General features: G+C 37.5%; 1 protein-coding gene across 1 annotated transcript in view; it reads right to left on the minus strand.

Annotated features, from left to right (window-relative positions):
- The window catches only part of cdk12 (cyclin dependent kinase 12), a 31,432-nt gene that overhangs the window by 13,007 nt on the left and 4,262 nt on the right, over positions 1–14,163 (minus strand). Inside the window, exons 2-5 of the mRNA XM_062050087.1 lie at positions 11,396–12,154; positions 9,959–10,138; positions 9,745–9,884; positions 9,503–9,673 (exon numbers count right to left, since the gene is read on the minus strand). Of these exons, the coding sequence (XP_061906071.1) occupies positions 9,503–9,673; positions 9,745–9,884; positions 9,959–10,138; positions 11,396–12,154 (1,250 nt within the window). The remainder of the gene's footprint in view (positions 1–9,502; positions 9,674–9,744; positions 9,885–9,958; positions 10,139–11,395; positions 12,155–14,163) is intronic.

The raw sequence follows: 14,163 nt of genomic DNA on the forward strand, positions 1-14,163 counted from the left end.
CACGAGCATTATGAGTCATTTTCATCTAAATGGGAATATATGAACATCTTAGCAATTGGCATTCTAATGACAGCAGACCTTACACAGTAAGTGATGTTTTATTATGTTTGTTGTCTCTCATGAAGTCTGCAGTGAGCAGAAATCAGTGATGAAGAAAAAAAAAAAGCTAACGACATAATGCTTCTTTGAAACTAAAGCGCTGCGTCTGCTTAAATTGATCAAAATAGGTAAATATTATTATTATAAATGTGCCCGTTACTACATTACATAAATACTTACATCATGTATATAAAACCCTGAGGGAGGTGTTTGGATGTTTTTTTAAGGACTCTATAAGCAGAATTGAACAGCTCCCATAGGTTCCAATGTAAGCGTACTTTTGATTGCATTTATTTAATATTTAGAATGCATTTTTAAAAAATCCATCCGTCGTCATGTCTTTCATAATGATTGTGAACGATAGGCAAAATAAAATAAAAAAGTGCACTTCCCCGTTTCTAAACTTTTTCAGAATGTGAAAAACAAAAATGCAACTTTTAACTAACCCAAAATAAAATTCACTGTTCAAACCTAAACTTCACTAAAAAAGTAAATTAATGTATGTCACATAATTATTTTTCTTTGATAATAACACCACTGTTTTTATATTATTTTTGTATATTTGGTACTTATATTGTCTTTAACTGACAATTACCTGCAGGAGATTGCAGGTTTCTTTTTTTAATTCTAAATACCAATAAAGCTCTTCATTAAAGCTTAGCAGTTTTGTATTGTTAATTAATACTGGGGTACGCACCAAACTGTGATTATGTCGTACTGTTACAACCCAGGAGTAATTTCACACATTTTTTCAAAACAATCAACCTTTCCAGACAACAGCTTTGTAAAATAAATTATAAAATAAAAAATAAAACTGGGGAAAGAGGCTTTGCTACACATCTTAAATATACAGCCTGGAGCTCTGTCAACTAACAGTCATCTCCAGATGTCAGAGCTGTAAGTTTGATTATTTTGTTTGCCTTCAGCGAATATAACCTAGTTGGGGGTAACGATCGATCGATTTATATTCCTAAATTTTAAGTATATTGATCAGCACTCGGTAGGTTTGCCTTCTGGAAGATAGGTATCGATCTAAGATTGTTTTAAAAGGTAATCGATTAATTTTATCGATACTAGAAATGTGAAAACATTGGATTTAACGACAGACTTTACATGAAGTTTGTCACTTGTATTGATAAGGACGTTAAACGTTAACTTTAATTTGCCTGTCTGTGGCATCTTTAAAACAAAAATAGCCAATAGCTTTTAGCTATGCTAGCTGAAAAAAATCAACCCAGATGCCACAACACAAAAACTTTCAGATACAGCACGATTGCAAAAGTTACAACAAATACAAACACAAATTCATAGAATTCTGTAACACAACAGCATGGCAGCCAAGGAGAAGTATTTTTATAAAAAATAAATAAGAGAAGAGATGGTTGAAGGAGTCTATAGAAAATTGGAAGCAAGGGGCCAACACTATCAACAGGGTTGAGGGAGCATACATGCTTCCGCACACCTGGCACGCTGTTAGTCATCGGAGAAGCCAGAGCAGACAACAGATACTGTATGGCCGAGTTGGGGAACTTTATTTAGCAGATAAATCTACTGTTAAACTGTTCGTTACTGTACTTTTATTGACAGTTGCTTGAATGTTAAAAATGTGAGCAGAAAAGATTTCCTCTTGTAAATTCAACCTAAAAGTTTTGGTTGCACTTTATTCAAGTAAGATGTGAATGTGTTGGCCATTACGTGTTGTTTACTTGTTTGTTTGTATCATAAGTCATTTATACCTAATTCCCTTACAAGAAATAACAGGAATATATGACTAATAACCCACCGTGTCCAATATCCAGTATTTATTTCACAGTGGTTTATTATTTTTGCTCAAAAGTTACTGAATTGATTTCACCTCACTGAACGGTATTGCATCGTTCTAAAAAAATTAGATCGTCCCTGAATTATATCAGCAACCACAAATATTGAACCGAAGTTAAAACAGACCGTTACACCCCTATAACCTAGCATGTGGCTGATAAAATGTGAGCATAATGTTAGCTTGTAGCAGCACATAGCTATGTCAGCGTTGCTAACATTTGTGTCCTGTTGCAATCCTTAATGTTATGTTGTTGTAGGCTGACCATACGTCCTCTTTTCCCCGGACATGTCCTCTTTTGCGGGGGTGTCCGGGCGGGGTTTCTTAAATGCCTCAAATGTACGGCATTTTGAATTGGGGTTGCATGTATTTTCAATGTACGTTCAGGGTTAAGTTAAGAAGGGGTTAAAAAAAAAAACTGAAGGTGCGTGCACATAGCAACATTCGTGAGGGAGGGGCAGAGACACAGAGCGAGAGAGCTAGTGAGTGGAGAGAGACATGAGAACAAGAAATGCCGAAATGTAAATGCAACTTCACGGATGATTTGCGGGAAAAGTATTTGTGTTTTGGTCCTGGCCGTGACACATGGAAAGCAGAATGCACTGTGTGCAAAGCAGCAACGTATGTATCTGTGGCAAATAAAGATCTACAAGCCCATATCGACACTACAAAACACAAAACGGCTGTGCAGGGCGAGAGCTCGTCTGCTGTTTTTTGTTTAAATTTAATTAACTTGTTTTGAGGCATTATTTATGTTTACATTATATACAAGAGGTTATTATGAATATTTCTACCTCTGCACTTTTTTTCCAAAACTGTGAATGTTACAGAATATAAGTGTGACTTATTTTGTTATACTGTCAAGCAGTGTTGCCGTTAACACACTTTTTGTGTCTTTTTAACGCATTGAAATAAGAAAGGACGCAGATTATACTTTTTTTTTTTTTTTAATTTTTACCATTTGTGGCCCACAGCTAATGTTTTAAAGGCCTACGGCACATTCAAAAAATACTATTAAAATAAACAAAAACATAACAAAAGTGAAATAAAAAAGCTTAAAAGTGAAATGTAATTTAGAAAAAGTTGCAATGTTGACTAATAAAACAAAGCTGTTTTTTTTCTTCTTTCAAACGGTCATTGCTCAAAACATATTATTGAATCAAAATCAATGTTATTATGAATTATTGACCTATCAAAGGTTCCGATTACTTCACATCAAATATTCCACTTTGAAAAATATTTTTGGTGGAAGATTTTGCATATTTTGTGTGTTTGCCATAAAAAACATAGTTTTGTTTGACAAAAAAGGGCAGAAAACAAACAAACAAAAAAAACAACCTAAAAAAAAACTAAAACATTTTGAAATGAGGAATAGATCCTAAGTTGATGTAGACTCCAGAGATTTAAGCGTTAAATATAAAATGTATGTATGCCCTGACACACCATTATCATCATTTCATGACCCAAGCAAAACACTTTTTACACTTTTATACTGAAATAAATACACCTACAACTTATTAAATAAAAACATAGAAAAAACTACCAGCAGCGGTAAAGTTTAGATCCATGAAGGAAAGAAGAAAGTGAATGAATGTTTATAAGTGAATACATTTACATATGTATACACATTTGTTTTCTTTTGTATTATCTTTTTTAATGAATTAAGTAACGTCTATGACAACCTTTTTCCAAAACACAATATAGAATGTGAGATATAACAGGATAATGCATACATTTGTCATTTGTTTTCAAAACGCTTACAAAAAAGTGGGACCCCAAAAATTTACTGTGGGACCCCATTTTTATGACTTGATGGGGTCCCTGGGACCCCATTTTGAAAATTCCTAGCGCCAACACTGCTGTCAACAGAGGAGAAAAAATGCTTTATTTAAAAAAAAAAAATTATTTTATATATACGCGGTATGGCGTAGTGGGTAGAGCAACCGTGCCAGAAACCTGAGGGTTGCAGGTTCGCTCCCCGCCTCTTACCATCCAAAAATCGCTGCCGTTGTGTCCTTGGGCAGGACACTTCACCCTTGCCCCCGGTGCCGCTCACACCGGAGAATGAATGATGAATGAATGAGTTGTAAATATGAATGATGGGTTCTCACTTCTCTGTGAAGCGCTTTGAGTGTCTAGAAAAGCGCTATATAAATCTAATCCATTATTATTATTATTATTTATAAAGCAAGTTCGAGTATCATTGGCAAATTTTCACCTAGTCCCGGCCTTGGCGTGCTGCCCGCCTTGGCACGCATATATGTGTCCTCTTTTTGGGATTTCAGAATATGGTCAGCCTAGTTGTTTTATGTGACATATGGCATCTATTACGTTAGACAAGTAAAGCGTTACTTTAAAGGGTACCTATTATGCACATACAATTTTTCTTACTTATTGGTACCTGTTTTTGTGTATTTGGGATTTACATAAGTCCCGAAAATATGAAATCCATTGGAGACATGGCAGGATATTTAAAAAACAACCTTGCTTTCCTTCATACTTCCTCCAAACGAGCAATTTGGAATTTGCACAACTCGTGACGTTTTCCAACATGCGACGTCAGCGGATTATCTATATATGGTAGAGATTTTAGTCTGAGACTTAAGATTGGTCAGATCTACTCTATTGCTTATTTCTTATTACGTATTTCTCTAGTCTAGCAGCTGATGCCAAATATTTATAAATATTGTCTTTCCATATGTGTTAGGTCTATCTGAGAAACTCAGAAGAATTTTTAAACAACACAACATCCGAGTACACTTCAAACCAGGCGACACCCTGAGACCGGACACCCCACACCCACAAAAACAATCTGATGTACACTATCTAGTAGGGGTGTAACGGTACACAAAAATGTAGGTTCGGTACATACCTCGGTTTAGAGGTCACAGTTCGGTTCATTTTCGGTACAGTAAGAAAACAACAAAATATAAATTTTTGGGTTATTTATTTACCAAGTTTGCAAAATCTTCTAACAAAAATATTTTTCTTAGTGGAATATTTGATGTGAAGTAATCGGAACCTTGGATAGGTCAATAATTCATAATAACATTGATTTTGATTCAATATTATGTTTACAGTAAGAAAACAACAAAATATAAATTTTTGGGTTATTTATTTACCAAGTTTGCAAAATCTTCTAACAAAAATATTTTTCTTAGTGGAATATTTGATGTGAAGTAATCGGAACCTTGGATAGGTCAATAATTCATAATAACATTGATTTTGATTCAATATTATGTTTTGAGCAATGACAGTTTGAAAAAAAAAAAAAAACCAGCTTTGTTTTATTAGTCAACATTGCAACTTTTTCTAAAATTACATTTAACCTTTAAGCTTTTTTATTTCACTTTTGTCATGGTTTTGTTTATTTTAATAGTATTTTTAGAATGCGCCGTGGGCCTTTAAAACATTAGCTGTGGGCCGCAAATGGCCTCCGGGGCACACTTTTGACACCCCTGCTATAGATAATAAAAAATTTAATCTGATAAATCTATGGATAAAAAGCAGAGCCTGGGGACGCATGCGCGTTAATCATAACTCTCTCGCTCTCTCTGTCTCTGCCCCTCCCTCACGAATGCTGCTGCGCGCACAATTAGTTTTGTTTTTAACCCCTTCTTAACCCTGAACGTACATTGAAAATACACGCAACCCTAACTCAAAATGCCGGACATTTGAGGCATTTAAGAAACTCCGCCCTGACAGCTCCGCAAAAGAGGACATGTCCGGTGAAAAGAGGACGTATGGTCAGTCTATCGTAGCCCGTTAGCTGCTAGCATGCCGTGTGTTGAGCCCAGGTGTGCATTGTTTACACAACGCGCGTTACGCTACTTCAGGGGTCACCAACGCGGTGCCCGCGGGCACCAGGTCGCCCGTAAGGACCAGATGAGTCGCCCGCGGGCCTGTTCTAAAAAAAAAAAAAAATAATTTTTATTTTTTATTTTTTTTAAATTAAATCTACATAGAAAAAACACAATATACACTTTCAATCAGTGCATCAACCCAAACAACCTCCCCCATGCACACTCATCCACACCCACTCACACAAAAGGGGTTATTTCTTTCTGCTACCAATATTCTGGTTCCCACAACATAGACAACACATCTGCAAGGGACACAGTCCCTGAAGCACACGTGATTGTATAGGCTGCTGGTCCACTAACATTTTCATTAATTACTATTTTTTATGTAATTATTTTTATATTGTTTTACTTTCTTTTTTATCCAAGAAAATGTTTTTTATTTATTTATCTTATTTTATTTTATTTTTTAAAAAAGGGCCTTATCTTCAACAGACCAGTTTGTCAATGAAATTAGATTTGTTTAAAGGGTTTTTTAAACCAGGCCCAGTCCAGATAATGTCCAAGTCGGACTCAGCAACACACACCTTCATTCTTGTACACAGAAAAAAATTAGGGAACACAACAGATTGCATATAATTTATAAACAAAATTACATTTTCAAAATAAGCATTTATGTACAGTCCAGATTTATTTATTATTTATTTTAGTTCCTTTTTGCCAACTAGAATTTCTTATTAGAGGTTTACAAACTAATAATTTAGTACTTCCATAATTAATTATTTGTTTCCATCTTTTCCCAATTACTCCAGTTAGTTGATAAAATGAAAAGCTTGAGCAAGCATCACCATACATAGCTCTAAATTCATCATACTTCATAACTTTACCATTCTCATTGATAATATCATTGACAAAAATGATTCCTCTTTCAAACATATTTTTCCAAAAGAAAGGCTTTCCATCTATTACAATATTAGAGTTCATCCATATTAACTGCTGCAAAATATCGTCTCTTTTTTCTGGCACATAAAATTGAAAACACCACTATGAGTGGATTGTTTCCTTTATGAACCCCGCCATGTTTCGCAGCAGACTCTCTGGGAGGGGATCACTTGGAAAAAAGGATACAATTTCTTTTGATACAGTACATGTTTTTTGTCCAACAGGACATTTGTGTACCACTCAATGTTTAAATACATCTTTGGAACAATTGATGCTTTTAAAGACAGACACATAGCTTCAAGGTTGAGAAGTTCCGGCCCCCATATTCATACTCTTTGTACAAAACCTTTCTTTTAATCTTTTCTGGTTTGCCGTTCCAGACAAAATCGAAGACCCTCCGCTCATAAATCTTAAAAAAGTTTTGTGATGGAGCTGGTAATGACAAAAACAAATAAATAAATTGAGGAATAATTAACGAGTTGGCAATAGACATTTTACCATACAAGGTTAGGGATTTCCCTTTCCATAATTGCATAATTTTGTCCAGCTTTCTTAGTCGATTATCATAATTTACTGAGCCTAGATCTTCCAGATTTTCTGGGACAACACCAAGTATGTTAACTGTTCCATCTGTCCACAAAACAGGCACTTTGCATTCCATTCGAAAGGACGTTCCCTTTAGATTTCCGATCCTTAACATTTTACATTTATCATAATTAAGCTTAAGGCCAGATTGCTGTGAAAATATGTCCAAAAGATTAAGAAGGTTCCGCAAACAATGAGGAAAAATCTTATCTTTGTGAATCAGCCTTTTCTGACATGAACTTCATCAAGAACAAACACAGAACACGCCTCACTGATGCACATCTGCAAGACTCACTCAGAGTTGCAGTGTCAAGTTACACACCAGAGTACAACTCACTAGTTAACAGCATGCAATGCCAGGCTTCCCACTAACTGACAAAGAAACAGATAACAGATTTGGTGTCCAGTTTAAAGTGTGACATGATTTAAAAATTTGAGAGTTTACTTTTGTATTTTACATGAGTTATTATTTGTACAAACATGGTGCAAAGTAATTCATGATTTGTTAAAAAAATGTTAGTGGCTAGCTAGTTAAAATGGGATATTGTGATTTCACAAGACTGTCTTTGAAGTGATCATTTGAAAATGTTCAATTTGAAAAATGTGCACTTAGAGAAAATATAAAAATAAAGTGTTGCATATTGATATTTATCTGTTTCTATATATAGTTATTGTGAGAAATCATTAAGATGATCAGTGTTTCCACAAAGATAAATATAATTAATTATTAACAATAACAGAGTTAAAGGTAAATTGAGCAAATTGGCTACTTCTGGCAATTTATTTAAGTGTGTATCTAACTGGTAGCCCTTCGCAGTAATCAGTACCCAAGAATTAGCCCTTGTTTTCAAAAAGGTTGGTGACCCCTGCGCTACTTAATATGTCCGTGTGGAAACTCGTTCGGTACACCTCCGAACCGAACCAGAACCCCCGTACCGAAACGGTTCAATACAAATACACGTACCGTTACACCCCTACTATCTAGTGAAATGATGAATGCACTGATTCATATATTGAGAAAACAAAACAGCCACTTAGCCAATGTATAACACAGCACAGACGGGCAAACTCTTCAGGCCAAGACTCAGCTGTCTACCAGCAGCTCAAGGAGAAACGGCACTTCTTTGAAAACAAAAATGTACAGATTCTGGACAGGGAGGACAGATGGTACGAAAGAGGTGTGAGGGAAGCCATCTACATCAAGGTTGAAAAACCATCCTTGAACAGAGTAGGTGGTCTGCGACACCACATATCTCCCACATACAACACTGTCCTTTAAACCATTCCTAAAAGACTCTGCAATTTAGCCTCCAACAAATAACAGGAGTTAGAAACATTCTGGTCACAGATGGTCCTCTGTTACATTTGATTGCAAGTGAATGGAATGCTAACGTGGGTGATTCCGACTATTTTTGGCTGATAGTGGTCGATCAACAGCGATTGTTCTGCCACACAATACCTCAATGCTAACGGGGGAAATTTCACTTCAACGACTATCGTTGGCTTTCACAGTAGTATTGATCTTTTGCGTCTCAACAGTTTTTCTCACGATAGGGCAGAACCATCCTTGCCCACGCACACCCTCCTAGTGTTCAATTAAATATTTGGGGTGTTAACACCAGCCGCTAGACTAGATCTGACCAATCTAAGTCTATGAACATAAACTGACAAAACCTACTTGGATGAGAAGCGAAAACGCTTCTAAGAAGTCAAGTTACGTTCATTGAATGCCCTGAGAATACAATGACCTGGATAAATGAGAACATCTACAAATAAAGTAGAGTATAGTTTAAACTTAATCAGTCAGTAGACTCGCTATGTAAGTGCTAAAAACTACTATATGGCTGATGGGGAGAAAACGCAGTCCAAGTGGAGCCACATAAAACGCTGTGTATCCTGGCACCCACAAAACAGCGCATCCTAAAGAGATGGTCAAAAAGCTGCTTAAAGACAGTCTGTAAAATAACCTATACAAAATTGTTTTAAATGTAGAACAAAAATTCTAATTTGACCCCTTTAAGACTCAAACTGTGTCAGAGATAAACACAGCTTGATAGTATTAAAGCTACAGGCACAAAACATGTTCTCAATAAGGCTGACTAAAAGCATTTTTCTGTCTAAATTTAAACATCGGAGCTAGATTTTGGACAACACTATCATTTCTGAGACGCATTTAAAAATGGTCGAAAAATCATAGAATACGGGAGCTGTAAAAAGAAGCAGTGAGTTTATTGCTTTTCTTGGTAGGGCTGCTTACCTTTGTCCTTTTTAAAGTCGAGCGCATCCTGCTTGTCGGTGACGATCTCCTTCATGTTGACGACGCTGCAGTGTTTGAGCTGCCGCAGGATCTTGATCTCCCTGATGGCTGTGATGGGGAAGCCCTCTTTCTCGTTGTCTAAGCGCACTTTCTTAAGAGCCACCAGTTCACCTTGTCGAGAGTTTGAGACATTTCAGGCTCAGTTTGGTATTAGAGGAGAAAAAAACGGTAGGTGGTCCTACCTGTGTCTCTGTCCTTAGCTTTGTACACCTGGCCGTAGGTTCCTTCTCCTATGATGCCGATTATGTCGAACTTATCCACGCATCGCTTGCCCCAATCGCTTTGGGTGTGTTTGCGCTCGCCGTATCGAGGACAACAAATCCTTTAAAAAACAAAAGAAAGATTTAATTTTAAGAAACGTAAAAGTAAAGTAAAAATCCTGTAAAACAAACTGACTTTGGTCTCTTTTTAAAAACTGGCTGTGGAAGCGACAATCCCAGGTGTGTAGGAAACTGGAGGGGTGAGCAGTCGCCTCCAGGCAGGGTGGGCGGGAGCGGGAGGTCGGTGATGGACGGCCGACTCCGCATTTCCTTCTCTTTTCTCGACCCCTTCTGAAAATAAGTGGTCCTCTTTGGGCTGAAAATGAAAGCATGTATAACAAAAATTGAGGAATAGTTTCAAGAAGGGCTGTGCAATAAAACTATCAATATATAGTGCGATGGACACGATATCAATAAAAAACTGGTTTGATATAACGCTCCATGTATTTTTATATATATATTATTTGTCAGAAGAAACCGAAAGTTACAAAGCAATGTTGGTTGCATGAACAAAGGCACTCGCTCTTTGGTAACCTAGCAAAGCAGGGAGTTACACGCTAACAGCCAATCAGGTAACAGTATTAACTATTAAGTTTGGTTGCACTAGCTTGTTGTCTCGCATTTACACGGAGTAAGAAGAGAAACTAAATAGGAGTGCTGCAGAGACTAAGAAATTGCCCATAAAACAGGAAAAGTCACCCGGACAGTATTGAAATTTTTGGGGATTTTTTAAAAACGGACCATAGTCAGACCAAAGCACACGTAACCAATTATACTAGACCACATTAGCTGCGCTCACCCTTGAAAGTTTTTCACAGGTTTCTCTTATGTTTACATTTTTCAAACTTTGCACTATTTTGTTACACTTTATGAAGCAATTCCTACATATTACTTTTTTTTACACATTTCAAGAGATTAGGTGTTCAGTAGGATTTTAGATTTTTGTTTACATTGATTGTTTTCCACGTTTGTGTTGACATTTCCATTCTTTCTGCATTGATAGCTGAGGGGATTATAAATAAGAGGAAGATTACATTTAAAATAAAAAATGTTAAAATTGTATATATTTTTTTCTCCTGGTCCTTATTTCCGAGATCCATAATTATTGATATCAACCAATATAAAACGCTAATATCGTGATAGTTTTCAACCATATCGTCCAGCCTAGGGCTGCAACAACTAATCGATTAAATCGATTAAAATCAATTATAAAAATAGTTGCAGATTAATTTAGTCATCGATTCGTTGGCTCTATGCTATGCGCAGAGGCTACTTTTTTTTATATATATATATATATATATATATATATATATATATATATATATATATATATTTTTTTTTATAAACCTTTATTTATAAACTGCAACATGTACAAACAGCTGAGAAACAATAATCAAAATAAGTATGGTGCCAGTATGCTGGTTTTTTTTCAATAAAATACTGGAAAGGATAGAAATGTAGATTGTCTTTTTTATCCGATTATTAATCGACAGATTAATCGAAGTAATAATCGACAGATTAATCGATTATCAAATTAGTTGTTAGTTGCAGACCTAGTTTCAAGCATTCTCACCTGTCCTGAGAGTTTCCCAGCAACATGGGGGGTAGTGGCAGGGGGGGCAAAGTCAACGTCTTGTGAAGCGGCGTTGGTCGGGCGGGGCTTCGTGTAGGAATAGGCGCTGGTGATTTTGCGGGGGCTGAGGGCGCAGGTGGTTGAATGTTGTCAGCTTGCGGGGGTGGCGTGGGTGGGGGCGGGGGTGGCGGTGGGGGCACCGGCGCAGCAGTGGTGGTTGAGGGCTCTGAGGGCTCTGGGGGTGATGGTTCAGGAGGAGGAGGAGCAGCAGGGGAGATGTCGGCGGTAATGGAGGGTAAGGAGGGTAATGGAGCAGCAGGCGGCTCTTCCATGATGGCTGCCTCCTGCGGTGACTCCTCTGGAGGCCGAGGTTCCTTTTCTCCCGAGCCCCTTTCCTCCTGCGGATCCTCAACCGGAGGGCGTGCAGAAGAAGAGGAGGAAGCCATCGAGGAGGTCGCCAACGAGGAGGCTGCAGGTTTTTGTGGAGCCGGGGAGGCGGCACCGCTGCTGCTGGCTCGAGCCGCCGCCGCCTCGGCAGCTTGCCGCTCTTTCTTCCTGCGGGTGAGCTCCGCACCCAGGCTGGAATTAAGGGGAAGGCGAGTGGGTGGAGGGGAACGGCTGGCGGGACGGTTGCTGTAGGAGCTGGGCCCCAGACCGCCAGAAGACCCGCCATGCCGTTTGCCACGGGACCGAGAGGAAGAGCGATGGGAAGAGGTGGTGTACAGCATTGGGGATCGACTCCTCGAGCGGGCAGAGCGTCTGAAAACCAAGTTAGGGAAATTACAATAAACATAACGATAATAGTTGTTTAATTCTGCATGACAAATGTTGAAAAAACAAAATGGCATCTGAAAGTTCTTCAAACTTAAGTTAAGTAGTTTGAATGTCTCAAAGGTTGTGCAATTCATATACTGCCCAAACTATGCTTTTATGTTATTTCTTTATTTAAATCATTTTTGATGTACACAGCTTTTTAAATAAAGTTCAGGGTTTCCCTTAGATTGTCAAGATACCTGTGGCAGTGGGGGCATGGTTAGGGATGTGCCCAAACTGATGTGTATACATTATTTGCTATGATGCATATATTTTCCTTTAAAAGGCAAAAAAAAACGTTTACATACATTTACAACTAATCTGTTGTGTTATAGTTCATAGTATTAACATATATTTTTCTTACATAATATATTTTTTCTATATTTTTCAATTCTTGCTGCCTATTGTACAATGTACTTTTATTTATTATAATTTTCTTCTACAGATCACTAGTCAATACTAGTGCTGCAACGATGAGTCAAAACTTCTACAAATGCCGACAATAAAATTTGTCGCCGACAATTATATTTGTAGACAATAGTCGTGACGTCATCACTCGTGTTTTTCCATCCGGGAAAGGGTCACACGCAAAAACATCGCCAGTGATAACATGTAAGCATTATTGCTATGGCCGTCGACCAATACGTAGAAATACTTTTTAGTCACATCCTGGGTAATTCGTCTTAAGTCAGGACTGGGCTTCAATGTGCTGAAATCATGGGCGGGTGTCAACTTGACATTTATCAATGTTTTTGTTGTTGTTTTTAGCATTTTGTGTTATGCATTGTCATTCCACTTCACTCACTGGGCTCACTGATGTGTTATAGATGTCAAAGAGGGACGGCGTGGCGAAGTTGGTAGAGTGGCCGTGCCAGCAATTGGACGGTTGCTGGGGTTCAATCCCCACCTTCTACCATCCTAGTCACGTCCGTTGTGTCCTTGGGCAAGACACTTCACCCTTGCTCCTGATGGCTGCTGGTTAGCGCCTTGCATGGCAGCTCCCGCCATCAGTGTGTGAAAGTGTGTGTGAATGGGTGAATGTGGAAATACTGTCAAAGCGCTTTGAGTACCTTGAAGGTAGAAAATCGCTATACAAGTATAACCCATTTATCATTATTTATTAAAGATTAAATGTAACCTTGAATCCTTTATGCTATCTCCACTTAACATTGCCCGGACAGCTTGTTGTTAGGGCTGCACGGTTTTGAGAAAAAACATAACTGCGATTTTTCTCTCCGAAATTGCAACTGCGATTCGATTTGCGATTTTTACATTTAAATGCTTAAAACTGCAAAAAATAAGGGAGTGAAAAAGACAAGTTACTTTCAGACTGTCAATCAACATATTCTTGTCTTGGGTGCCACACGTTAGAACAATATGCAATAATTGGCTTTAAAATATATTTGGCTTCATGCATGCAGACACTTAGAGCTTTTGTCTACATCATGCCTTTATAGTGAAGAAATAACATAAAATGTCATTGTGGCTTGTGCAGCCCTTTGAGACATTGGTGATTTAGGGCTATATAAATAAACATTGATTGATTGATTGATAAAAACTACAATGTTTATATTTAATCATAACACTAATACAAGTAAACATTCAAAAGGATATACACTTGTATTTCTCATTAATGTAGAATTGTTTACCATTGTACTATAATTAAAAAGGTAAATAACTTTTAGTTAAATAAATTAAACAAAAAAATGGACTCCAATCTCTGTAAGCAAACATTTAATTTGCCGCTACTTTTTTTCCTACACTTTGAGTCTTGCGACTTATAAAACGGTGCAGCTAATTTATGGATTTTTCTTCGCTAACCGCCATATTGTTTTGTGTTCAATAGTTCACTAGCCACAAGCAGACACACTGAAATGGTGTTATTGTTTGTGCTATGGCGCTATCTTTTGGGCGAGTTTGCTCACTGCAGGTGTTATGGGTTGAAAATGTACTTC

The sequence above is a fragment of the Entelurus aequoreus genome, linkage group LG06 (genome assembly GCF_033978785.1).
Source record: "Entelurus aequoreus isolate RoL-2023_Sb linkage group LG06, RoL_Eaeq_v1.1, whole genome shotgun sequence".
Taxonomy (NCBI): Eukaryota; Metazoa; Chordata; class Actinopteri; order Syngnathiformes; family Syngnathidae; genus Entelurus; species Entelurus aequoreus.